Source organism: Sturnus vulgaris, chromosome 1 (genome assembly GCF_052056855.1).
Source record: "Sturnus vulgaris isolate bStuVul1 chromosome 1, bStuVul1.hap1, whole genome shotgun sequence".
NCBI lineage: Eukaryota > Metazoa > Chordata > Aves > Passeriformes > Sturnidae > Sturnus > Sturnus vulgaris.
This window is the reverse complement of record NC_142243.1, coordinates 121008941-121036940: the sequence shown is the minus strand read 5'-3', so window position 1 is coordinate 121036940 and position 28000 is coordinate 121008941. Positions and strand designations below refer to the sequence as shown.

Below are 28000 nucleotides of genomic sequence, written 5' to 3'. Positions count from 1 at the left end.
AGGCTTTCTTTTAAACAAGAAGTCGCATTTGAGTAGATCAGGTTGTAGATTTTATTCTTTATTTAGCTTATTTATTCACTGTTTGTGGTGAGTTTTAACAACTTAGTTCTTGTTTTACCACTTCTGTTTAATTTTCTTGTGAGGGAGCTGATAAAATCTTTATTCATGGCAACATAAGTCTGCTGCAGTCAGGGCCAGAAGTGCAGTTTGTCATCTCAGCAGAGAGCCAAGAAAGGAGCCCTTGGCTCTGTGAGTCCTCAAAGGAGGGAGGGAGCTACTCCCTGTGCCAGTCTCAGGACAGACCTTCTTCAAATCAAGATGCAGAACGAGCATACTCTCATGTCTGTGCTTTAACATCGCACTTAATGTTATGAGCTTTAATGTTATTTGAAGAGAGAGCGTTCAGGTCAAAGAGCTGAAAATAGATCACTTTGGTAAGAGCTCAGCTAGGAACAGGAAAGGGTTAATTTCTGTTTTATTGGCATAATGTTATCTAAATTTTCACTTTTTTTAAACAAGTGATTTAATCATAATTTCTTGTAAAAAGAAATAAAAGCAATTAACTAAGTTTCACGATCAAAATAAGACTATATGGATATTTTGGTATTTAATGCTAAGGTAGGAAAAATGATGTTTTCTTCAGTTAGTTTGTAAATATTCCAAAGCACACTGACTGGAAATTTGTTCAGGTTAAGTAAGGAATTTTTTCCCTCTGCCGTGTTCCAAAACTGCTGTTAGTTTTAAACCAGGTCACATTCATTTTCAGTGTAAATCGACATAACTGAGTGGTGTTGGTGTTTTAGAAACATTTTCTGGGGTGATCTGCAAGACAGAAAATGTTAAGTTTACAAAGAATTCAGTCTGAAGACAGAACTGCAGAAATATGCCTTGATCGAATGCCAGGCCACACAGCCTTTGCAAAGGGGAAAAAAAGTGCTTTGCTTAGCTTTTTAAAAGCTAGAGAAATAGTGGGTGAAGATGTCCTAAAAGCATAGTTTCTGTACTTTTTCACCAAGCTCTCTCACAGAATGAAGATGATTAAAGAGTATGAATAATTAAGGTGTTTACAATGAATTAAACATTGAATATATAAAACAAACAAACAAACAAACAAACAGCTGGAGTGAATGACTTTTTCTCCAGATAGGAGGTTAGTAACAGGCCATACCAGCTATATGCATTAAGACCATATTACTTTTGTTTGAAAGCAAAACTTTTTATCCAGTCAGTCTAAAAACAGGTTAATATCAGATGGAAATAACTGTTAGAAATCAAAGATGAGATACCTTACTGCTTTGCACAGGACAGGGATGACTAATAACAGTTCTGGTATAGACTACAGTATGTGATCTCTTTTGTGCTTGTATTGCCATCAGATGTATATCAATTATCATTTATTTCTATGCAATTGGTCATGCTTTTTTAGGGTTATCACATCCACTTCTCACTTCCAAAACATTTATCTGGCAGTTAATATACTTGTACAGCTTCCAACATAACCCTTCTCTGCCACCTTCTTGCTGCCGTGACAGATGTCATTTCTCTGCCTGTCATTTGGCTATACCTGAACATCCTCCATGTCTTCATCCCTCATCATACCTCTTATTTTTTTTTTAATAGTTCTCTCTGTATAATGTGTCCAAGATAGCACTCTCTTTGTCTACTCATAAATTGAATTTCTCATTCACATTATAGTTGTCTCATTTATTGACACCTTGTCCTGGTTTTGTCAAATTCAGTCCTGCCCTGCTCACACCCACCCACATGGCTGGTATAAAGATTGGATTTTTGTGCACATCTGAAAATGTTAGCTCTCTGTGTGTTTCTGTATGATCCAATTTATCTGTCACATCAAACCTAAGATGCTTATCCTCAAATCAAAGCACTTTTTACTGTGGCCATTTAACTATGGCATCAGCTTTTCTTTAACACTGAGATAGAAGTAGGTGCAGGCCAGCTTCTGCCTCACTTCTTCAAAAAGAAGTCTGCTGCTTTCAGCCCCTTCTTGAAGCTCTTGTCTAGGCCATTTCTAGGCTTCTCTAGAGCTAGGCTGCAGGCATGCAATAATTTAAGCTTCTTATTTTGACCAGTACAGTTCCACTGTTTTCTTATCCTCTGTCTAATTCTTTTTGTGTCTTTCTTATAAGCAGATATAGGCTGCCCGAGGCCAGAGACCAACTTATTCTGCATCTGCACAGAACCAAGAGAACAGAGCAACATCAACCATAGTAGTAGTGCCATCAGTACATATTATTCATCTTGCATGTTTTTTTTCGGAATCAGAGGTATCTTTTGGGGTTAACCACATCATGGAACTACCTTTTAAGTCCTTCTGTGCTCATGCTTTTTATTTAATTTCACTGATATGATACCAGGTTTCTCTGCCTGGACAGCTGAAAGGTCATCACAGGAAAGACTTATTTTATTGCCTAGAGACGGTCTGTTCTCTGGCTACCATCATGCACTAAAAGAAAGGAGAATATTGACAGAAGATAAAAATGGCTCATGTATGCTTCCTTCAATGGTGCTGCATTGAGATTATGAATATGATTATTATCAGAAATATAGAAAGCATTCTTTTCTAGTTAAATTTACTGAAGAAAGTAAAGAAAATCAGGAATAAAAATACCTAATTCATTTATTAACTCATCTGAGTCAGTTAATACCCAGTGATTGCCCACCTGGATTGAAGTCTATATCTCACTGAAGGACTCAAATATTGTTTCACTTGGCAGGCAAGGGTCCAAGTAAACAGGATTTTCCTGAAGGTAGCAAGAAATAATGATGCAATGTAGTTATTTATTAGCTTTTGTTTTACTGTCAGGGAGATGGGCAAATAATACCCTAAGGTTTAGAATTTAAATGGGTCAAACTATTTGCACTGCTTAGACTCTGCCCAACTTCTCCTGGAGATGAGCTTCTCAATAGACATAAATTTGAGAAGTCCTGTTTCCTCCTTTGACTCTTTGTGCAAGTTTAAGCACTTTTGAAAATCAAGCCATTCATCTAGGTTTTGCAATAAAACTACTCAGAATCATTTCTTTGCAGAAGATACCCCTCATTTAAACTCAAAGCTTTCACAGAGAATTACCAATCTGCTTGTACAGGGATCTGCCAATTTGGACTGAATTTTTGTCCTGAAATGTCCAATGTTTACGGTCTAGTCACTGAAAGTGCAGTATCTAAATATCCATCTGACATTTTAAATTCAAATACAAATATTTTGACAAAGAATGCTCTCATAGGTTTTGAGGTTTACAGTATAAAATGAAAGCAAATTTTGTAATCTTGAAATGCAGTAAATAGATGGGTGTTCTCTGGACAGATTTATTTACATTAGTTATAAATAACTCATTATTTGAAAAACATACAGAAAAGTCCTTGTTCACAGTTTAAAGAAGTAGCATTTTAAAGCTAATTAGTCTTTCTCTTAAAAGGCAACTTTCCTGTGGAAAAAAAAATACTGAGATTGAAATATTGGTCCCTATGAAATCTGCTTTTCATTTGACTAGGAGAAATTAATTTTGAGGCATACCAGTCTTAGTTTTACAATGTCCAGCAGACAAAGGTATGACATGCCGTCTTCTCGTCACCCTGCTTACTTTCATCTGCAATCCTTGCTGCAAATAGTTATCAGCCAGAAATTGCTCACAGGTTCTGACAGTGTCAGTGCACCTTATCTACCATGACATATGGCTCTTTGCTACACACCATGCATGTAGAAATAATGCAAACCAAAGGCAGTAATGCCTTGATTGTGCCTTTGCAGCATTTTGCTGGTGGCCTTCTCTGACACACTGTATGCTTTAACTGGCTATAGGAAATAGATCTCTTATCCAGTATTTATTTTATTTATTTTTAAAACTGTGGAAACTTGTACCAATATTGTTTCAATGTTGACTGTTTGTCAGCAATCTAAAGCTTTGTTTCCCCAGTGACATTTTTACCAAGACCAGGAATTAGGACACCTAATGTTGTGACTGTACATTTTTCAAGGTTTTCAGGCATCATCAATGCTTTTATGTAAGCTCTATAAAATGGTAGACTGTTCAAAATAAGTGCCAAAACTCCTATCGTCTACCATTTTAAATACAGCAAGTGGGATCAAGGCTAATCAATTGATACAGAAAATCCTATTAAAGTCATTTAGGTTAGACTTTAACTGTTACTTAGGTTCTTAATTCTCGTTTAATCTGAGTTAAGATGAGGTGCATAAATAAAGTTACCACTCTGGGTCTAAGAGCTTTTGAAAATCCCACCCTCCAATATACAATTTACAGTTTTGTGCATGATTTAATTTATTCTCAAGGAAATAAACGGGATCCCATTGCCTGGCCCTCTCTCTGTCTGTCAGCCAGTCTCTGACTGACCTCTCTCTCTCTCTCTCTCTCATAACTTTGGAACACAAGAGCTAATGTTGATTACAGACAGAAAGGCGAGGGCCCAAAGGTATTAAGTCCTTACCAAGTGTAATGTTTGGAGAAAGGCAATCTGCAGCACGAGTTCCCCTGGCCTCACCTCTCTCCTATCCACACAGGCTCAGGGGTCAGCCTGTGTGTTGGTCACAGCCAGCACAGCACCATTGTCCCTGTCAGGCAGAGGACCTTACCTCGGCTCCAGGAACAATCCACACAGAGAAGGCAGCAGTTCTCCACATCTGCCAAGGAGGGTGAAGGAACTTGAAACACTGGTCCACTGGAAACTAGGCCACATTGATTTCATCATCTAAAACCTGTCACTTGCTAACTTGCAATAGCCAACAATGGACAGTCGTTTCTCAACACAGCTTCTAGAAAAGTGCTCTTGAAAACCACACCTTTCCTCTGAAATTACATCAATGAACTTTGTTTAAAAGTAGCTGTTCTTTGGACCTCCACAATGTCACTGTCTTGCAACGAGCAAAAAATTTTGATGTGTCCCAGTGACAGCAGCCATACTGAAAAGCTGACATTGGTGCCTACTCTGCAGAAAGTTCTCCAGTCTAGACTGATTCTATGACATGCCACCAGCTGCAGACGCATTATAATCCAATTTTAGTTCACACTGGATAGCATTTCTAATCCCCCAGGTTTACCTCATCATGATCCCAGGTGATCAGCAAAGAGGATGGGTACCATTTCAGGAAGAATGGAAATCTATCCACAGGCTAGGGTTCTAACATGACTTCTCACACTTGGGCTATTTTGTACATAAATTATTGATGCCCAAGCCTGTGAAGCTTTATGCCATCAAGGCAGTGAACAATGTTTCCACATGCTAATAAAAATACGTTAGGAAATTCAGTGAGGATGATTGGCCTTCAGCTGAAAACAGAGAAGCTGGTGTTAAATGAAATTGTCAATGACTCATCTTAAAATTTTCTGGGTGTTAAGACAATGCAAACTGGAGGCAGCATAGACTCATTTTTAATTCACTATGTGAAAGAAAAACTATGATAGCAGAGTAGGAAGAAGAGATGGAAAGTTAAGGAACCTACACAAGTCTTTGCTCCCATTATATATAGTGTGATTCTCACAGCCATGTGATAGGGCGGGGTCTACCGAGTCCTTATTGCTTTCAGAACATGCTCAGACTTCGAGCGGATGTCCATGAACCTGGCACTGAATAAGCATCACTTCTGAGAGCAGTTTGGTGCAGATGATTCATACTCTTGCTCTACAGCAAGACAGCAGGATCAAAGTCTTCATAACTCACTCAGTCCTCGAGTGACTCTGCCAGTTCCTGGCCTCGAATGTTTTTCATTATCTCATCATCCACCGAGGATTGCAGTGTCTTACAGAGCAAAGTAGATTTAATTTAAGTAGAAGCTTGGGTTGTGCTTATATTATACGGTTTTTTAAAATTATTTTTACACCAAGATGGTTTTGCAAACAGTCTCTTGTGGTGTAAAATGAAAGACAAGTTCACTGCCATGTACCTACCATCAGCTGTCTGCTGAGATGCTGAATTATATTACAGAGTAAGACTTTCAAAGGCTTTCTAAGTCACTGAGTCACCAACCAGCCTTGCTACACAGTATGTTATAAGCTTTTGGTCCAGTACAATAGAAAAAGATTTGACATAGTTTCAAGCAATGTTATCAGCACCAGTGATAGCACAGTGACAGTGACAGACAACAGGAGGATGGGTCATGGAGAAATTCAGATAAAAAATTAGAAAGTATACACTGCAACTAGACCTGCTACACTCTAGGGTTTCAGTGAAAGGTTGACATCTTCAGTACTAATATGGTGAAGTATTCCTACAGAATGGATTCAGAGAAGGATGACAACGATTTACATGCCTTTTTGCTGTACAGAATGGTCACCCTTCAGATACAGCCATGAACTCTCAATTCAATTTTGCTTATCTTGAAAGATTTGTTTAACAATAATATTCCAGTTCCAAAGTACTTTGCATGAACAGATTCCTATGACAAGTCTGGAGTCCTATTGATATGACTCTCTCCTCTGGATTTCACTGGAAGTTTGCATTTGTACAGGTGTTTGCTTATACAGGACTAATGGTTTGGAGGGATTTTGGATTTTTTAACCTGTATATAATAAATACCAGAGTGATAGATAATATTTTTTTCATGTGCATGTAATGTCATGTCTCTCTAGTTAATAAGTGTTATTGTAATTTGTACCAAATGCCTGTTTACCCTGGAATATGTGATAATCTTGAAGAATTAATACTTGTATTCTTTTGGGAGTGTAGGGTTACTTTGCTCTGGCTGGTGTGTATTTCTTTGACTAGATAGGCAAGAGGAAAGAACAAGCTGTTTGGCACCATAAATCAACTCTCCCAATAACTATCTTGATTTCCTGACTCACAAGTCTTCATTTACATGTGAAAAATATGTGAATTCTTAGTAAAAAATCAAAGATCTGAAAATTAAACATTCCATTGATGTTCCATGTTCTCTGCACAAATTTAAGCAAGTTAACTGGAATTTAATTTGTAGAGATGCTAACCTCCTGCAACCATCAGTGGCTGGAATTAAGTGTTCAGCATTTATGCAAGTTAAACTCTTAATCTTGATCCTAATGAAACTTGTATATTAATGTTAACTTAAGTGCATGTGCATGTTACAGTCCATCTAATATAGTTGCCTCCACACCTCTTGAGTACTTGTCATAGATCTGTTAAAGTATTATCTGGGTTTTACTCAGATGTAAATATTCTCTTGAAGGACTGCAAATTCCAGCTATCTGTTAAAAGTCTGTTTGTCACAGGAACATGCCAAAAGGAAACATCAAAGAGCTTCTGTCACAATTTCAAGTCTTTTTTTAAGAGTAATCATCCTGGTCCAAGGATACAAACAAGGCAAAGTTTACAAACGGGTATAATTTATTTAGGCAGAGCTTTCAGACACTTAAGTTCTTTTCTAGATGTAATTAAACAAAACAAAAACTTTACTTACAAGCTTCATCTTGCAACATGTCTTAATTGCTCTGGTGAAGGGTCAAGTATACATGTTGGCGCCTCTGAAGGAAGCCTTGATGATATCACATCTTCATTGTGAGAGAGAGAAGTTCTCATTAGTCTTACAAATATAGCCTCATTTGCAGAATTTTTAACAAAACCCTCAAATTTACAGATATTTTCGTAACTCAGTCCTGAGGGAAATCACTGAAACTGCATGTATAACTAACTCAAAAATTATGATGTGGTGTTTAAAATCACTATAGGATCTTTCTGTGGTGCTGCTTTGTTTGTCCTACCCCCCATCGTTGGGTATATTTGCATGCAAACTTTCCCATGCAAGCTCTGTCCAGAAACAAAAGGACTGGGTTTTTTTAAACCTGTTGTTAGTGTCCCCTCCACATTCTTTTCTCTCCGTTTTTCCAGGTTGCCTTTTCTTCTTTATCCAGGGTAGGTCCACACTTCCTCACACCTCCTTGTCCAGATGTCCGAATCTAAATACACTTGACTGCACACCCACTTCCCAATTTTTATCCTTCAATACTTTCTCTCTGCAAGCTTGTATTCCCTATTCAGTCCCTCGAGGTTTTTTGTATTTTTTTTTTTTAATGTTTTTGTTTGTTTGGTTTGTTTGTTGTTGTTGGGTTGTTTGGATTTTGTTTTGGGGGGGTTGTTGTTGTTGGGGGTTTTTGGGGGGGGGGGCGGTTTGCAAAAAACCCCTCCTTCAACTCTTTACTTATCTGCATTTAGCTAGGCAGATTTTTTTTTTTTACATTTGCAAAGCTGAGGGGGATACCTGTAGACCTGTTTAAGCAGTGTATAACAGTCTGATCAAGAAGTAAGTATTAACTGTAGAAAGCCAGAAAAGGGGAAAGTAATCTGGAACAAAGTTTTGTAAACCTTTTTACTCGGCAAAAGTAATTCCTTATTAATTGTATGTTAAATGAAATAAGGCTTTTAGCCTAAGTAGGCCAGAGAAATCTCAAAGGAAACCTAATACGAGGAAAAGATTATACTAAAAATACTAATTACAGCAATGAACTCTTTACCTTTCATAATCGAACTCACTGCTGGGCAGCAAAGTTGGACTGACTAAGGTAGAATTCAATTTCACCACCTTCTCCTGGCAGAGTGAATATATTTTCATTACTGCATATCCATGTTAAGGATGAGCTGCTCCAAGGCAATTTTGCACCAGCAGTGATCCCCACTTCGCACTTCCTTTCCCAGCTGCAATGAAGTTGCAGCTTTATGCGATTTAGTATGTAAAGATTGATTATTTTCGCCAGAAGGGGAGGTCTGAGCACGCCCCAGGGGTCCGGGATGAGCCGGGATGACCAGCGTCGGGGGTCTCCCTGTCCGGAGATGCTGCCCCTCGCCCTCCAGAGAGCAGGTACAGCTCACTTTTGGGGCTGGAAGAGAAAATCAAGAGGTGAGCTTAAGCGTAAAATTCTAAAAACCAGTCAAGTCTCTAAAAGCGGAGGAAACAACCCCGAGAGAGGCAGGGCCAAGGACGGAGCTCACCTGCCCTGCGGGGGCGGAGGGCGCTCAGGGGTTAAGCCCGCCGGGGGCGGGGGCAGCGGCAGCGCGGCCGGGCCCGCCGTGCCGCGGCTCTCAATGGGAGCGGGAGGCGGCGGGGCTGAGCTCGGCCGTGCCGCGGCGATGTCGCAGGCTCCGCCGGGCGCGGGGCAGCTCAATGACCTGCCCGACCACTCTCCGTGGGTGCGCGGGGCCGTGTCCGAGCTGCGGCAGCGGGCGGAGGCAGAGCCCGGCCAGCGCTGGCCGCAGCCGCTCTCCGATGCCTTCCTGGTGCGGTTCCTGCGCGCCCGAGACTTCCACCTGGACCTGGCCTGGACGGTGAGCAGCGGACCGAGGGGCAGGTCGCGGAGCCCGGGGAGCTCCGGTCCGGTTCGGGAACAGCCGAGCTCGGGCTGTGGCTGCGGGGATGGGTTGCGGGCTGGGTCGGTGCCCTGCGCTGCCCGGGTCGGGAGCAGCCGAGCTCGGGCTGTGTTTGCGGGCTGGGTCGGTGCCCTGCACTGCCCGGGTTCGGAGCAGCCGAGTTCGGGCTGTGTTTGCGGGCTGGGTCGGTGCCCTGCGCTGCCCGGGTCGGGCGAGGCCGGGCGGGAGTCGCCGGGTGTCACTGATGGATTGTCACGCGTGTTCGGCGTGTCACCGAACCCGCGTGCGGCACCGCGGCTGGCTCCGGGCGGTGTCGATGTGGTAACATAAAGGCTGTGGTAAGCGTGGTACAGTCACCCGCCTGTACAGTAGGTGTGATAAGGTCACAGCTCCGATTGGGAAACTCGATCCTTCAAAGGACACCCTTGTCATGATTATCAGGCTCAGGTTGCTGGTAGCCATACTAGTTTCACTGCAGACTTATAATTACTCTAAAACCAAGACTTAAAACTTCTTTTTGCTTGGAATTTAGTCATTTGCAGCACTCCTTGGAGGCTTTGGTAACTTGTGGTGCTTTCCCGCCTACTTGTATGTCTTTTTGCCACAGAGCATGCATATTTTTAATATCCAAAGGCACAGTTTGTTATCAGTTTATTTTTTTTAAGCCATTAAACCTTTGGAACAGAAAGTATTTCCAAATCCTCCCAGGGCAAAAGCATCTATTCACATGTGCCAGCTGAAAGCTGTTTCCATGGAATTTCATGTTGATTATGCAGCATTGCCCAACGGACTTCACCTATTAGTTTCTGACTTCTCTGGAAACCTCTCTAGATTTCCCAAGTTTATTCACCATAAGAGAAGATTGTTTGCATACGGATGTATTGCAGGATCAAGGTAGCTAAGAAAGGAAATTGAGAAATTGAATTAGGCCCTTAATCAGAAATAGCTTTAAAAATTGTATTTTTGTTCTTTTCATTTGACTCATGAAATTTGCGTCATAGCTTTAAACCTTTCCTCCTCAGCAGAAGAACCAAAGAGTCAAGTCAGATTCCTTTGGGTTTTGCATATCTTAATTTTACTTGAAGTTTGTGAGATTGTTTATATCAAAGCTGTGCACTAACAATTGTAGGACCATGCCTTTTTTTTCCTTTCCCAACAAAAGCCATCTTATTTTCCTGTGTTCCTTGGTTCAAAAATCCAAGGCTTAATGAGGACATACAGACTCCTGAATAGCCACTCCTAATTGCATTGCAATTGGTTATTACTGGTAATCCTACAGGCAGGACAGTGTGGCACTTCTGAATTTGGCTCACATGCTTTTGCATTTGGATGGCATTGTGAGGTGTGTTGTAGGTAGGACTAGTCTTTGGGAGTGTGGAATCTAAACTAGATTTAGAGATGGGAGTCTATGAAGTAGCAGATTTCCTGTGCTCCTTTTGAGAATCAGCCCTCTAGACTGGGGACCTGCTTTGAAAAAGTTGTCTTTTTAAAACCTCTAAATTTTCTGGGTCTCTACAGGCTGCTAAGTTTCTGAGTTTCAGACCTTCCTTTGAATGAAGAGATTCTGATGTTCAAAACCAACCTGTGTTTAATGTTTCTGTCTAGAATTCCAGTTCTCCAAGTGCTGTAGCCCCTTGCACCATTTTCTAGAATACTTCTCTTACAGTATGGGAATAATAAGACAGGAATGTGTTTATTGCAATTGGTATATCAAGCCGAAGAGAATTATTGAGCAAAAATCTGTCGTGATCATATTCATCTAACCCAAGTGTGACTTCATGCAGAAGTTATGTTAGTATTTCATCCTAGGCAGAGCCCTCCTGCCATCAGTTCAGAGAGTGGCTCTTCCCTCCTGTCCTGATTTGATGTTGCCTCTTGGTTTGGAGTCCGGGCTGATAAGACTCTCTTTGCCCACTGGGCTTCTGTGTACTACTACATAGAATTTGTAGAGCAGCTAAGGGATAATCAAAATTCATGGCCCTGTCAAAGCATATAAGCAAAGGTTGTCCAGCATCTTAGTATGGGCTTATACCTTGCCTTAACTATGAATCAAGAGCCTGGCAACTGGCCAGACCTTTTTATTGATGCATTTCTGGTTAATAATTGACACAGATTTATCTGATGTCAGTTATCAACATTTGGAAATGCTTCAAAAAAGAATAATCAGGTAGATTGTCTCAAGACATTCCATTTCTAAATCTTTTATGGTGACTCATAACGGCAATCTTTTACATTTTTCCAATGGCAATTCCAGACTTGCTTTTAACTACTGATATATTGATATCTCTTATGCTAGAAGAAAATCCAGCGCTGAAATGGGTACCTGGGATTGAAGAACTCGAAGAAGAGATAAAACTGTCTTAATTTCTTGAAGACAGTGATTATACAGTTAAGCTCATTAACAGATGGTTCTCACAGAATATACTGAGTCAGAAGGGACTCACAGGAATCATTGAAGTCCAGCTCCTGGCCCTGAACAGATGTCCCAAGAGTCACACAATGTGCCTGACAGCGTTGTCCAAATGCTTCTTGAACTCTGTCAGGCTTGGGGCTGTGAGCACTTCCCTGGGGAGCCTGTTCCAGTGCCCAGCCACCCTTTGGGTGAAGAACGTTTTTCTAATTTCCAAACTAAACTTCCCCTGACACAACTTCAGGCCTCATGTTTTGTCACTGGTCACCACAGAGATCCGTGTCTGCCTCTTTTTGAATGTACCAGCTATGTGCGTATGTTTGACTTATTATTACCACCAAAATTGAATTCACTAGTGATATATGAAATCTGGAGAACCAGCATCTCCTTTTGGACATAAATGTTTCTTCCTGTTTTATTATGTATTGCATCCTATAACCCTTGTAAAGGACTGACTCTCAGTGACTTTGGAATGCTGTCTTTTTGTACCTGAAATAGATTATACTCTGGGGAACAGACGGAAAGTATTTGTCATTGAAACTCTATGCAAACGGTTTTCCTAACATACTGTTGTAAGCATGACTTTTGTGGCACTGAAAAGTCTCTAAATATCGAGGATCCTTTTAGGAGTTCTGATTGATACCAAGGTTTATAGCCAGACTTAGGTTTTGCTCCACATTCAACTTATGGAGGAATGAGAATTTCCTAGTGTGTTCTGCTGCAAGGGAGTCCCTTAGGATGACTATGCTGTACAAGAAGTGTTGTATTCTGTAGTGTCAAATACACTGCTGAGTCTCAGACATTATCTCTGAGGATCTTCACATCATTCAAACATAAATGCTAAGTTGAAATCAGTTACTTGGCTGCTTTTCTTCAATCAATACCGAGGAATTCCTTGAAAAGGATGGAGGAGCCTTTATTAGCTCTCTGAGCTGATCCTTGAGGAAACACAAATCAGTCAGCCAGGCTTCCCTTTGTGCTAAGCCAGCACATGCCAGTCTTTTTCCAGTGACAAAGAGGCAATGCGTGAGGAATTGGGAAAATATAAAATATTTGTAAATTCTTTGTCTGTGCATACTGTATGTTTGAATTCTGGGTACATTTGTACACATATATATAAAAAGAAGTATAAAATACATATGCACAAAGGTTTATATTCTGAAATTTGAGCTGTGGTTTCTCCTGCAAAGAATGCCAGTAGAAAACATTTTTTCCCAAGTACTGTGTGCATTGGTACAACTTCTGACACGACAGAGGCCTAATTCTGCCTATCATCCAAATTAATAGATATAAATAGTTACTAATCATGAAAAATATAATTTACGTATACAGATGTATCAGTATCTCTAACAAGCACAATGTTTTCTAGTTCTTTTGCTTGGTAGTAAAGTACTAAGTTCACTTTGGTTTGTAGGACGTGAATCTTGGTTTAATTGGTAACTTTGTAGTCTCTAACATTCAGAAATCTGGAACTATCCCCAACAGACATCAGGGAAAAAAACTCTTAATTAATGCTTAACTCCAGACACTGGAGTTTTTCATCCAGCTTTCCCCCCCCTTTATCAAGTTATCTTGCATCTATTTTCAGATGCTGAGCAGATGCTAAGTAGGTTATTCAGTTTGTAAACACAGATAATTATACATGGAGATGTTTTTCTTGTGTTGTTAAGTGCGTGAGCCATTTTTTATACTGGGTAATAAATGTGTCTATTTTTCCTGAGATTAGGTTGTTTTGTCTATATCCAAAGTGATTGTTATATGCAATATTTATGTTTTTCCCTGCTGAAAAAAAATACCTGAAAAATTTTTGCATGAATTTCTGTGTTTAAACAGTGTAAAACTAGAAAATTTCAAAACCACTGCTAGTATTTTAATTCCTTTTTACATGTTTAAGGATTACTCTTTTAAGTGGCCATGTGAGACTTGACTATGTCAAGCTGTAAGAAAGGCATTGCTTACATAAATAAAAATTTACAGAATATCTGCCAAAACTAGCTGTAGATTCTGTGGAAGATTCTCTAATGCTAACCTTTACTTCAGGTCAAAATTATTTTAGGTAATTAGATTAGGTTTTCAAAATCTGAGAACTCTTCAGCACTTTGTGATTTTCTTGCCAAGGGAAGTATGTTTTAGGCTTAGCCAAGTTATGTGTCTGAAAGGTGCACCACTTACTTGTGTCATGGAAAGTGTCCAAAGTATCCCAACCAAATATTTACTCCTTAATGGGTGTGCTAGTAGGTTAACTGTGCCTTCTGTAAAGATCTTGAGTGCATCACAAGCTGAAAACACTACTCTCTTATTTCCAAAGTCCAAGAACTTAAATGTCGGAGAAGGGAGACGCGGACACCAGGTGGTCGTCAGCAAAGTCTCATTTATTGGTACATGGAGTGGTGATTAAATACAGTGCTTAATTAGCTCATGCATAGTGCAAAATCTTAGCTCTTCATTGGTCGACTTGCCATTTGCGTCACTGTGCTGCTTGGCTAAGCGCTTCTGTAATCTTGTGGCTACACTTCTGCAATCTTGTGGCTAGCAGAGTTCTTTTAGTTCCTCTTCTGCAGCCTGTCTTTCTCAATCCTACGTGCCTTCCCCTATTCAAGGACACTGTGCCCTTGAGGCTGAGGCCTACTTTGTTAGCCTTACCAAGTTGATCTGACTATGGCCTCTTTCTTCTAGCCATTCCTGCACCAGGCTCTCTACACTTCCCCCGTTTTCTTTTTGGGCGAGAAGAGTGGCATGCCAAGCTTTACTAACAGTTTTTTGGATAAAATTTTGCAAGTAAGTTATCAAGCAGGGAAGCAATAAAGTTAAGCATAAGAATATACTTAAAATCATGATAGCATACTTAATGATGGCCGGAGAAGGGAGACGCGGACACCAGGTGGTCGTCAGCAAAGTCTCATTTATTGGTACATGGAGTGGTGATTAAATACAGTGCTTAATTAGCTCATGCATAGTGCAAAATCTTAGCTCCTCATTGGTCGACTTGCCATTTGCGTCACTGTGCTGCTTGGCTAAGCGCTTCTGTAATCTTGTGGCTACACTTCTGCAATCTTGTGGCTAGCAGAGTTCTTTTAGTTCCTCTTCTGCAGCCTGTCTTTCTCAATCCTACGTTCCTTCCCCTATTCAAGGACACTGTGCCCTTGAGGCTGAGGCCTACTTTGTTAGCCTTACCAAGTTGATCTGACTATGGCCTCTTTCTTCTAGCCATTCCTGCACCAGGCTCTCTACACTTCCCCCGTTTTCCTTTTGGGCAAGAAGAGTGGCATGCCAAGCTTTACTAACGGTTTTTTGGATAAAATTTTGCAAGTAAGTTATCAAGCAGGGAAGCAATAAAGTTAAGCATAAGAATATACTTAAAATCATGATAGCATACTTAATGATGGCCGGAGAAGGGAGACGCGGACACCAGGTGGTCGTCAGCAAAGTCTCATTTATTGGTACATGGAGTGGTGATTAAATACAGTGCTTAATTAGCTCATGCATAGTGCAAAATCTTAGCTCCTCATTGGTCGACTTGCCATTTGCGTCACTGTGCTGCTTGGCTAAGCGCTTCTGTAATCTTGTGGCTACACTTCTGCAATCTTGTGGCTAGCAGAGTTCTTTTAGTTCCTCTTCTGCAGCCTGTCTTTCTCAATCCTACGTGCCTTCCCCTATTCAAGGACACTGTGCCCTTGAGGCTGAGGCCTACTTTGTTAGCCTTACCAAGTTGATCTGACTATGGCCTCTTTCTTCTAGCCATTCCTGCACCAGGCTCTCTACACTTAAATCCTTGTTGTTTCCAACTTGGAAAATGTAAATATCATGAAATTGAGAAACTAACTGTATTGACTAGACAGGATTATTTAGATTATTGAATGAATGTGTCATTTTTATTCTCCTCTTAGTTTTTCCAGGGAGTTCTTCAAAGAGGTGTTTAAAATATATATGTTCATGAAGTTGTGGTACCACAGATTTTAGAAGAAAAGTGACAAATGACAAAGCTGCAGATGTTTGCATAGCTGTTTTCAGGGTGGTTCTGTATTTTGCTGCTGTTTCAGAGTCTGTTTTGGAAAGACCAAGGAAAAAACATATTAACATTGCTGCCTGGCACAAAGCAGTTGGGATTGCTCAAACAGTGCCCTTTGTAGGCAGTCAAGTGCTGACAGAGTGAGATAATCAGAGTACCTCAACAGGCCTATCCGTGCAATTATAGTGAAATTCTGTTCCACAAATTAACTTCCTTTCCCTACTTCCTCCCTCTTTCCCTCGCCTTGTTGTTTGTTATTTTTAAAATTAACCTAGGCCAAAACTGATTGAATGCAGTCAAGAGACTTCTAATAAAATTCTCCTTATGGTTAAATGTTTCTTTCTGTGGTCATGGTTTAGGATGAGGCTTTTATCCATTTTTTTTCACCTGCCAAATCAAGTGGGATTCTAGCATGGTATATAATTATTTTCAAAATTTTTTGGATCTAAATACATATTTATAGGCTCTATTTCCATTAAAAATGTAGCTAATTTCTGATCCGTGTACCATGTCTTTTTATGTAAATTTTACTGATAAACAATGATTTATAAATAGTTTCCTCATGGCAATTTATTTGTGAGACCTCAAAAATCATTCAAGACCTTAATCTGAGTAAAAAAGCATTAAGCTGATGAAAAAGTATTTTTTATGTAAAATGATACAAGAAGATTGAAAGCAGAGGGAAGGGTAAGAGATAAGACTACTTATCTGACATGAGCATGCTGTGAGCTACATGATGGTGAGTTTCAGGTCTCCCTCTAAGAGCCTGGTAGGGATGAATTCAATTTTACTGAAGTTCCTTCTGATAATTCTTCCAATGAAAATGCTGAAGAAAATTATACTTGCATAGATACAAGAAATCTGTAAAGTTTTTAAGGTTATATTATATTAGTAGGACCTGACAGCTCTTTTAGCTTTAGTGTTTCTGTTGCGAAATATGGAGTAATTGATAAAGGAAAAAATAATTTCTGTTAATACAAATTATAGAAAATAAAAGACTTTTGGTTGATGCTTTCAGTGCAGTGAAGACAATTTGTGAAACTGTGCTGAGGATCAGATTGTTTTTTCCTCTTTGATGACATATAGAAACCATTTTAAAAGCTAGGCTGTGCATGCTACCTTTGACATTTAAAGCTACATTTCGGTTTGTTGTGAAGCAAGGTACTGAAAAACTCTGATTCTCTTAGCTACTTTGAAGGTCCTGGGTTAGACCTCTAAGTCATAGCCATTGAGGAAATTAAAACAAAATGCAAATTACTTGTAATTGCTTTCTCTCTGCTTTCCAAACTGAGTGATAGAGAACTTAGCAGAGGTGATACAGCAGAGGCAAATTTTAGTTGATGAGCTGAGAGCAAGCATTTTAGAAGACAGTCTTGCATAGCTTCCAACTTATGCAAAATGTCTTAAATTTTAGTTGCAGGGCATAGTTCATATTCCCCACAACCACCTAAGTAATATTAAAGGAGAAACAGTAATTAGACTTGGAAGTTGGAACTACTGCATCACCAACTTAATTTGTCACGATTCTTCTCGAAGATGACCTTTCACAGTGCTGCCTGTAATTCCTCAGCACAGATGTCGCCTGACAAAGGAACACCTTTAATTGCCTCTTCCTTAGCATTAGTCCCTGGCCTTTCAACACACAGCTGCTCCTGTGCCTTAGAAATACTGGTTATGGTGCTGCCTCCCAGCCTTGGTGACCAAGTCCCTGACAACAGGCAGGATCTCTGTTTTAGCCAAACAGGTTCTCGTTATTTCCACTCTGTGGGAGAGGAGTTGTCAAATTTGTAATGGACTCACTACTGTGTTATGCTCTCTTATTTCAGAGGGCTAGAAGGGACCTCAAAAATGTTTTTGGATATGCTGATGAGCATATCTGTTTCAAATAGTAAACTGGAAATATTGATGACTGTGTAAAAAAAAATAGGGAGGAAGGGAGAGAGTGAGTGAAGGAGAATGTTCCTCCATAAAATTTTTCATGTCTAAATTTAAAAAAATTTTCAATGATTTTGAGTCTCGAGTCTGATGCACTAGCAAAATGAACACTCCTAAAGGTAACCTGAGCAGAAAAAAATGGAGTTTTGATTCATTTTACATAGGAACTACAGGCTTATTGTATATTCAGTTTTCTTTTCTGGCACGAAATGATAACTGCAGTCCATTAATGATTTTCCTGGCTTCTAAATTCATCATGGCAATTTACTCACTTACTTGATCCAGTATAGCAACCTTCTGTTCTAGGAATGGTCTGGTTAATATATACAATTAAATTTTAGCTAATTTAATGAATTAAAACTGACTGTGACCACATTTGGAAAACATGTTTTTAACTGTGCTATTCCTATAATAGCTGATGCTTACCTGACATCTGCATTAATCTTTTTTCCAGTTATTGAAGAATTATCAGAAGTGGAGAATTGAATGCCCAGAAATAAGTGCAGATTTACAACCATCTTCTGTTCTTGGTCTTTTGCAAGCTGGTTATCATGGAGTTCTAAGGTCAAGAGACCCACATGGAAGCAAAGTTCTAATATACAGAATTGGTGAGTGACAAAATTGCTTGGAACAGATTGGCACCTGATTCTGACACTGAAGTTTTTGGGTTTTGTTTGTTTGCTTTTTTTGTTTTGTGATTTTTTTTATTTTTTAATTATCACCATTTCAGCAGCAAGCCAAAAATATTTTATGGGTACAACTGCAGGTGTTGATAAAACTAGATCATATCAGAATATCTTGACTAGAAAGGTAATATATTTATGTTCCTTGCTAGAAATGCATTTCCATTAATATAAAGGTGAATTTATTGAGCTATAACAGTTCAATCATTTTACTTATATATTGGTATGGCAAAAGCTGTACAATCCCTTATGAAGAACCTAATTTTCTTTTTAGTGAAATTCTTGTTGCATCAAAAGAATCTTGAAGGTTAAATCTTGTAAGATTATGTGGTTTTTTGGCTCTCAGTGTCCCAACAATCATTTGACTTCATGTAACAATTTACATTCAATTTACATTCATTACCCAAATCAAAGCCATGGACTAAGACTGTGGTACTGATGAAGATGCAGCACAGAGCAGGGAGAACACAAACAAAAGCGTACACCTGGTCATGTGTCAACATTCAGTTTAGGCTTGGATGAGCTGTTCACCAAGTTTTCACTGTTTACCTGTAGCCAAAGAGCTAACAACACTTGGAAAATGCTTGATGCACCTCCCAAAAATCTTTTCAAAAACTACATAGTTAAATGAATACTATATTTCTTTATGCTTGTTTTGGGCAGAGGCTTTATTTTTGCCAGCTTTCAAAGAATTGTCTTGTTATCAGCTGGTCCAGTACACAGTTGTGCCCTCTAAAGCTTTCATCTAGGGCTAAGGCTCATTCCATGCAATTTTTTCTCAGGCCTCAGAAAAAAAAAATAAGTGAGATTCACTGAATCATGCCGAAATTATGATGCTGAAAAACGATTATATTAATTGGTTGGATTGATGATCTGCATCTTCTGCTAGCATGACTGTTACTGAATTGTACCTTTTATTGGGTCTATGGCCATAGGTAGAACATGGTACATTATGTGGTACCATCTACTAAAAGAGCATCAAAGATGAGTGAGAGAGCCAAGTGTGCCTGACAAACAGTTTATTTCAGGAACATTGTTCTTGCTGCTTAATTCTTATTCCTGAGGAGCACATTAGAAGTTGTAGGAAGATAAAGTGCAGGTGTATGGGGTTTTCTTATGGTAATGCAGAGTAATCTATCTTCTCTTCAGGACAATGGGATCCCAGTGTATTTACAGCATATGATGTGTTTCGTGTAAGTCTCATCACATCTGAACTCATTGTAAAGGAGATCGAGACTCAGCGAAATGGAGTCAAGGCCATCTTTGACCTTCAAGGGTGGAGATTTGCTCATGCCTTCCAAATCAGTCCAGCAGTGGCCAAGAAAATTGCTGCTGTTCTCACAGTAAGTATGACATAAATCTTTATGCAGCTTCATTGCTGTGACTTCCAGTTTATCAGCTCTTCCAAGCCATAGTAAATTCCCCTTCTATAGGCCTTCTCAGACTATGCAACTAAAAACAACAAAATCCTAAATCCATTACAAGTACTGCTTAATTTTACTTAAAGTTTATTCTTCTATAGCAGTAAATGCCCTCTAAATTCAGGTATTTTATGAGAACTCCACTAACCTGTTACAACACAAGAATTTCATGACTGGAGGAGCAGATGAAGCTCAGTTTTGGAAGGATCTCTATCGCTTTTTATCTTTTTTTCCCTTTTCAGTCAGAGTCGGGATTGAAAGCACAAGAGATGGATTTTCTTGTTTGGACTCAATTGTTTATTAATTCTTATCTATAGTGCAGTGAGTGCCACAGCACTTCTAGCTGGCAAGCTAAAAATGATGAAATGGTGATATATCTCGCTCATTACAAGGTCTTTTAAGACCTAATTGTCTGATTAAAAACTAACATCTAAATTATTTTTTCTTTTGACTCAATGACCAAACACTCGTGTCCCTCAGTGCAGCATTTTCTATCCAATTAAAAAGTACCACCTATACCCACGAAGAAAAAGGTAAAGAAGAAAGAAAACCTCCGCCCTAAAACCTCCATCTTGTCTTATACCTATTACTGTATTTAAAACTCCAAATTCCAAATCCTTCATTTTGTGACATTACACGCTTCTATTCAAACTACCTACCAGTGATTCTATTTCTATCATTCAAATTTGGAAGCTTCCCCAAGGCCTCAGGTCAAAAGCAGTGTTCTTTTGGGGGTCAGTGCCTGACACCACAAAAAGTTCAAAACTCCTGGTTTCCAGGGTTCCAAGAGATCTCAGTTTGTTGTCTTGTTTCATGTCTTCCAATCTTTTGTGCATTATCTCAATATTTAAAGCATTTATTCCTGGCTCAGGGAATATTAAAAATAGCATGCACTGTGAGCAATTAAGAGCAAGATACTCCTAACTTATTACCAGTATGGATGATGCATATGTGATCTTCCATCTGCTAACAATACAATGTATAATATTTATGTTCTGCTCGCTTTCTTCCTCACAACATGAGCATTGTTTTGTGCAAATCACTGCTACCACCTCATATTTTTCACAAAACTTCTCAGGAATTTACTGTTTTTAAGGCTTATTCCTTTCTGCCATATTCAGTTGAACTCTGCCACTGGATTTGAGAGAAAAAACATTAAAGAAAAAAGGGGATAGAGAATTGACAGGCAAGCTACAGTGTAGTTCTATAATCTTTTTTTCCTTCAGAGGTTATGTTGAAAGTCAGTAATAATAAAACTGTTAGCCTATGATGTGGAAATGAGCCAAGAAGATAATCTCTTGCTCTCATTTGGTAAAGTTCATATCTGAGATTCAATCGAAGCTTAGTTATTGAATTAATATCATCAAAACATCAGATGTTCTTTCTTTCTGGTATCTACTGTAAAATTTTATTGAAACCATTAGGTGTTCCCAACTTTGCACATCTTGAATAAGAACTCCTGGTGTTGTGCAGTATTGGGCCAAATCTCATGAAAACAGGACTAGTGAGAGTGTTTCAGTTGATTTCTGAGGTAGTAAACAAATTGCTGGTAATTTTTTAAGCTTTGCAATAGAACAGAAAGGAAGCAAAATAGGATTTGCAAGTACATCTAAAAGTTTCAATCCATTATCTCAAAGAAAGAAATTCTTTGACTATGTTTTCATTTTGACCTATTTCTGATTTGTTCAATGTTTTTCAAACTTCTAAATGCTTATTATAGCTATGGAAAAAGAAAAATTAAAAATTGTGTGTTCCCAGTGTTCTTTTCTAAGAAGAGAAAGAATTGTAACTATTATTTTGTCCCCTGATTCTTTTCCTCACTTATAACTGGGTTTGTAAATTTTACCCAGAGATTGTTAGTGTTGTTCAATATCATCAAACTATAGAATCATAGAATATGTTCAATTGGAAGGGACTCATCGGAATCAGCAAGACCAATTCCTGGCCCTATGCAGGACACCCCAAGAGCCACACCATGTGGCTGAGAGTATTGTCCAAACATTTCTTGAACTCTTGTCAGGCTCAGAGCTGTGACTTCCCTGGGGAGCCTGTTCCAGAGCCCAACCACCCTCTGGGTGAAGAACTTTTGCCTCATATCCAACATAAGCCTCCTCTGACACAACTTGAGGCCATTCCCTTGGATCCTGTCTCTGGTCAGGAGGGTGAAGAGATCTGCCCCTCCTCTTCTCCTCCCAGGAAAATCGTGGACTGTGATGAGGTCTCCCCTCAGTCTCATCTTCTCCAGGCTGAACAGACCAAGTGACCTCATCCACTCCTCACATGATTTCTCCTCCAGACTCTTCACCATCCTCCTGGCCCTCATTTGAAGCTCTCTAATAGCTTAATGCCTTTTTTATATTATGGTGTCCCAAACTGCACACAGTATTCAAGGTGAGGCTGTCCCAGTGCAGAGCAGAGTGGGACAATGCCCTCCTTTGCCCAGCTGGAGATGCTGTGCCTGATGCACCCCAGGACATTCCTAATGCACTCCAGAATATGCTTATAAGCAAACCTTAGTTTTAGCCCTGTGTTTTACTCAATAAATATGTCTTGCAGATTACTATCCTGTATCACGAAACAGAAGTTAATAGAAAGGGAGTTAATAGAAAGGAAGTATGTACTAAGGAATGGAAAGCATGGTATGAATAATAAGTGACATTATCTTGAAAAATCTGTTATCCCAGGCAGAAAATTGTTTTGTGAAAATCATGATAGTAGACTTCAAGTATATGATAACTCATAATAACATTAAGTAGGCATACAAGCTGATAATTTTGAGGTCTTTATCATACATTAAAATATAAAAGGAGTAGCACTAAAGAAATGTGTTGGCTTTGAGTTTTCTGTTCCTTAGAACTATTGAATTAGTAAGCAGATGTGTTTGTGAGAAGTACCACTTTTATAAGCAGAAAACATCTGGTTCAGAGGTAGTATCAGGTGGGATATGAAGGGAAGCTCTACTTTCCCCACTGCTTGTTTTAAGCACTGCCTTATTTTCTTTTAAATTTCAAAGATCTGGAACTTTAAAATGAATGCAAGTAGAATCCAAGTTGTTTTATATTATAAAGGCTGTATAGCAGATATATTTAAAATTTCATTAAAACAGTAATCTTGTTGTAAAGCTGAGCTTCTGGCTTGGTCAAATTCCTAGTAATTTCAAGGCTTATCTCTAAAAAATAACTATAACTTACTTAACTGAAAGTCAGTTTCTTCAGTAGTTTATATATATTTACATATTACCCTTCAGGCTGTAAACTGCCAATAAAAGCACATAGCCAGATACTTTTTTGTAAATTAGTAGCAGAATCCTGTGAAAAATTGTACTTTAGAAGAAAGGCTGAGCACAAGGTTTGTGTACGATATTTATGTGCAATTTGGTGGTAGTTTTCTTTTTTGTTTTTCTGTTTGTTTTTAATAGTCAATCTCACCTCATACCGAGATAAAAAAAATGGTGAGATTTTCCCCTCTAATGAGAGGAACAAGGTATGCTTGAACTTGCACTGCTAGAACACCACAAAATGCAGGAATTGGCAAGGTCAAAAGAAATACTTTAACCTATGGACTAGACAGTTTTTACAGGCTTGTCCTTAGTAATAGAGATGTTTCAGTAATATTTTCTTTTTCTTATTCTGTTTTCCATGTATGCTGACAGGATTCCTTTCCACTGAAAGTTCGAGGTATCCACTTGATTAATGAGCCTTTATTCTTCCACCCAGTCTTCGCTCTAATTAAGCCTTTTCTCACTGAAAAAATAAAGCAACGGGTGAGTACACACAAATAATTCTTTCTGCCACAAAACCCTTATATGACAATCTGCAGCAATTTCTTTAGGCTCTGTTACTCCTGATTACTGCAGAGCATAAATCATTTTTGTTTGTTAGTGCCATACAGACCTCCAGAACCTAACAGTAAAGCATTTGCAGTTATTAATAGCATTAGAGTCGCAAGTGGTGCTGTTATCACTACTCTAAGGATAAAAAACACTGTGGCACAAAGAGGTTAAATCATTTGCTTGAGGTCACGTAATAATTCTTCTGCAGAACTAGAAAGAATTAGGTCCTGGATTTCCAATACTCTGCCTGATATGATGAGAATGATAGAGAAAAATGATCATTGAACAGTGTTTTATGGTCCAAGTTGTGCAGAATTAGTAGAAGACAACTATTTATCTCTGACAGACCTCCAGAGGCATTTGTGCATGAAAAATTGGTCAGACTTAATTCCAAACAGCTCCTTAGTTGCTTTAAATAGTTTTGCAGTTATAGATCTGCAAATAGATTTGTATTTGGATGTAAAAGCATGCCAAGGGCTATGGTTTATTGCAGCATAGGAAAAAATTGGAGTTTTCAGCTGGCACAAAAGTGAAGTGGTAACAGCAGGACTAAAGTACAAAATAAGCAGCCTTGCCTGTTGTTATTCCCATCCTGAAGCCTCCTTTTCTCAGCACATGAATCTTAGCAACTGCAATAGCCACTGCATGCCAGGACAGTAGATCCTAGAAAAGTATCAGACTGGAACTAATGAACAGGGCTTCAAAATAGCTATAATAAACCAAAAAGGAGAAGAACCAAACCTATAGTATTGCAAGGGTTAAAGTGGAGAAGTAGTCCAGAATCTAATTCCAGTTGGAACTGAAAGATAAGGACTGATATATAGATTCTGTTGAATATCTTCCTTGACACCTGTCTGAACCTACATACATACTACATAATCTTGTTTTTAAATACATGTGGCAGGACCAGATAGTAATGGCCATGAGCCAGACATGGCTCTTTTCTTGGAAATGACAGAAGGGCAAGTACAAGATATCATGACAAAACAAATCACCAGTCTTCCCATGGTTTAGCTCAGTTTAGCAGTTTGGATGTAGTGTGTACTCTCATCAGCGTTGCTAAACCACTCTGGAGCAAGTCTGTAGTTAGTTCTGGCTCCTGTGCTCACAGCTATATAAAATGCAGTTCTCAGGTTGTAGTTCATTCTTCACCAGGCTTCAGATTCAGAGCAGGACAGAGTTTGAACACCTAGGGGAAACTCACAAGGGTAGCTCCTCTTCTAAGGAACTCGTTATGAACAAATACACTTAGTTAAACCAAGCTGGTGGGCTTAGCTCTTGCACTGAGAGGCTTTGCTGCCTGTTCTCACTCAATAGTCTAGCATTCATACCCAAGTAAATTCTTTTAATATTTTGGTTTAGGTGCATATGCACGGAAGTAACTACTTGCAGAGTCTGACCGAACACTTCCCCGTCAGCATTCTCCCACAGGAATATGGAGGGGAGGAAGTCTCCATTGAAGAGCTGGCCAAGGAGTGGACTGACTTCATAATGGCATCTTCAGATTATCTTAAGAGCATTTCTCTGGTTGCCTAGGAATAACCTTAATTCACTATTTTATCAATTCTTGAATTAGAAATAAGTTTAATGTGAAAACTTCAGTTGTGAATCAAATCAGTATGTGTTTGCAGGGCACTCATTGAATGTTATGTTGGCTGCACTTTCATACTAACTGGAGTCTATTCGTTTGTATGTCTGAAGAGATTAATGAATTTTACATATTTCTCACACTGTTTGTAATTGATTAACTTGGTGTGCCAGAAAGCTGAAGAGTGCATTGGATATCAGATTGATACTGCTGCTGTTAGGTCTTTGGTGACAATTTATCTGTAATAATGCAATCCAGAACCTTACACTTAGCTCTTGTGTCTTGGCTTGTCAAGACAACAGGATACAAAACAAAGAACAGACTGTGAATAGGATAGTTTGTTGCAGAAGTAAGACTGCAGGGCTGATTTACAAGTGAAGAGGCTGCTTTTTTGGATTGATTCTCAGGGAAAAATGCTGTTTTGTTAGTTTGTGTCAAATTGAAAATTAGTCATCAATAGTGAGACATTTGTGTTACTCTTTGTGCTGCCTGTACAGCTTCCCTTTTTGTGCTAATTAACAGTGATCTTCAAGTTTTACAGAGAAAACACCTCCTATGTATTCTTCAAAGGATGATGTGAATCAGGAGGAGGAACTGGTAAGAGTCAAAACAACCTTGAAAATTCTTATTTTCTTTCTTCAAATTGATACGCCAATGGACAACTACAAGCAACTCAGATTATCGTTCAATCCCTAGAGTAGAGGACCACAGACGTCAAAAGTTTTCAGCTGTTTGCATTATCTGTTTGTTTCAGGGGGTAAAGTAGGTTATCCTTTGTGGATCTGAACGTTAGAAATATCTGTTGTATGTTTTAAGGGTGCTTTGAGGTCACTGGACCTCAGCATATAAGATGCTTGGTATCATAATTTTACTTTCAGTACAGTAATTGACAAGTTGCGAGTCTATTTGCTGATGTGCACTGAAAGAAATGATTTTTAATTTCCATTGAGACTACGTCTGCATTTCTGTAGGGATAATAAAAAAACAACAATCCTCATACTTACTGAAAGCAGGTTTTTGTTTTGTTTTGAAGAGGTATTGTTGACATGAAAACTGCATGTGTAAAAGCTATCACTCACACATAGCAGTATCATGCTGCAATCCCCTGTATTTAGTAATCTCAACCATTATTTTACTTTTCTCTCGGCTTTTTTCCTAAAATCTGTTAGTACACCAACTACTAGAGTTCATTTAGCCAGTTCTTAACTGTTTTGTTTTTCATAAGGACTATATATTTAAGCATTCCATGTGAATTTTCGTATAAATAAATCCATAAAAATGTTTTTATCTCAGGTAGCTAGAAATTATAAATAAATAACTTCAGTTATTTTGTAATATTTAGGACATTGGGATGCTATATACAGGCATGGGGACAGAAATCAAACTATCCTATTATATTAGAAATGTCTTACTTTAGATTATGATTAATAAGGCATTACTGCAAGAGTCATTGGAAACTGTTCTTTATTAGCAAGAGGAACATCTATGAAAGACCATTGGAGTACTTGTTGGTTGTAGTTTCTTCTGCTCTGGTAAGATCAATACCAGAAATTCTTTCAAAACCAACAACTTCTTAATTTTTTCTTCCAATTACCAAATTTCCTTAAGTGCCTTTTCTATTTTTCTCTTTCAGAATACTTTTATATGGGGCCTAATTTTAAACAAACCTTTTTCAGATATATAATTCTATGAAAATGTATTTCATATATATTTCTTTTTCTAAGATTGAACTATTTTGCGACACAAAGGCTCCTTAAGGAGTTCAATTAACTGCAAATTCTTCTTTATAAGAAAATAGACTAAGTAGTCAGGTATCTGGCAATTGTTCACGTGTGTAACTCAAGTTCCAAGTAATTTACCAGCTGGAGAACTGAAGCTATTGTCTTAATATTGCAGTCCTTCAATTTTAATCCGTGAATGTAAGCTGCACAAAGGGATGAACCATGTTTCAGTGAACAAGAAAATTTTAAAAATTTAAACTTTTCCCATGAAACCCATCTCTGATTGCTACTGGTTTATGTAGCAGAAACCTCATTTGATTGCATTTGTATATGCACATTTAGCTGGGGCTTTTTAATCTTTAGTTGGACTTCACCAGCTCTATGAATATAAATGTCTTCAAAATACCCAAAAATATTAAGTGATAATATGTTTGCATGACTCAACAGTTAGAGCACTGAGTGCAGTTATTTTTTTCCTGAATTGTTAATTATTTTTTAATGTTTACATATTATATAGGAGGTGGGAACTCTTAATTGTCATTGCTGCTAATAATAAGGACACAAGATAATTGGAACATTTACATAATGAATAGTGGAGATGTTGGCATGATGCACAGTGGTGTTGCAGCTTTGAGCAGCAGTCAACAAAACAAAGATCCCTAAGTGCATTATTCCTTATAGCATCGGGAGTGCCTCTAAAACAACAAAGTTCCTGTTAAACGGTGCAAATATAATTTACTACTGACTGTAAACATGATGTGATGCACAATTTTAAAGATTTTTCTCTTTTTTTTTTAATGAATTAACACATGTTTTAATTAATAAACCCTTTATAGTTGAACCAGCCTCGTGTGTTACTGATATGAGTGCCGCTTTCCCAGAGAAGGAAGGACGTGGGTGGCAGTGGGGATGGGATGGATGGATGGATGGATGGATGGATGGATGGATGGATGGATGGATGGATGGATGGATGGATGGATGGATGGATGGATGGATGGATGGATGGATGGATGGATGGATGGATAGCGCCGGCGGGGCTCAGCCCGCGGGCGGGGCACCGAGGCCGAGACTACATTTCCCAGAGTGCCTGGACTA

The 28000-nt window shown here is 38.8% G+C and overlaps 1 protein-coding gene and 1 long non-coding RNA gene across 2 annotated transcripts; one reads left to right on the top strand and one right to left on the bottom strand.

Moving 5' to 3' along the window:
* Positions 1-445: 445 nt before the first annotated feature.
* LOC148225464 (uncharacterized) lies at positions 446-9057 on the bottom strand. Its single transcript, XR_015807528.1, has 5 exons — positions 8932-9057; positions 8457-8819; positions 7406-7496; positions 4610-4657; positions 446-822 (listed from the first exon to the last, which is right to left on the bottom strand). It is a non-coding gene; the product is annotated as an uncharacterized LOC148225464 (long non-coding RNA).
* On the top strand, positions 8983-27746 carry TTPA (alpha tocopherol transfer protein). Its single transcript, XM_014873053.2, has 5 exons — positions 8983-9264; positions 18115-18268; positions 19493-19686; positions 23417-23527; positions 24959-27746. Exons 1-5 carry the CDS (start codon positions 9025-9027, stop codon positions 25130-25132), a joined length of 873 nt encoding a protein of 290 aa, XP_014728539.2. The 5' UTR covers positions 8983-9024; the 3' UTR covers positions 25133-27746.
* The last annotated feature ends 254 nt before the right edge of the window (positions 27747-28000 follow it).

Excerpts from the sequence above, each read along its gene's own strand:
- TTPA (XM_014873053.2), top strand. The coding sequence starts at position 9,025 with ATGGGAGCGGGAGGCGGCGGGGCTGAGCTCGGCCGTGCCGCGGCGATG. Across the intron at positions 9,265-18,114 it reads ACCTGGACCTGGCCTGGACG|TTATTGAAGAATTATCAGAA; the intron begins GTGAGCAGCGGA and ends TCTTTTTTCCAG. Across the intron at positions 19,687-23,416 it reads AAATTGCTGCTGTTCTCACA|GATTCCTTTCCACTGAAAGT; the intron begins GTAAGTATGACA and ends GTATGCTGACAG.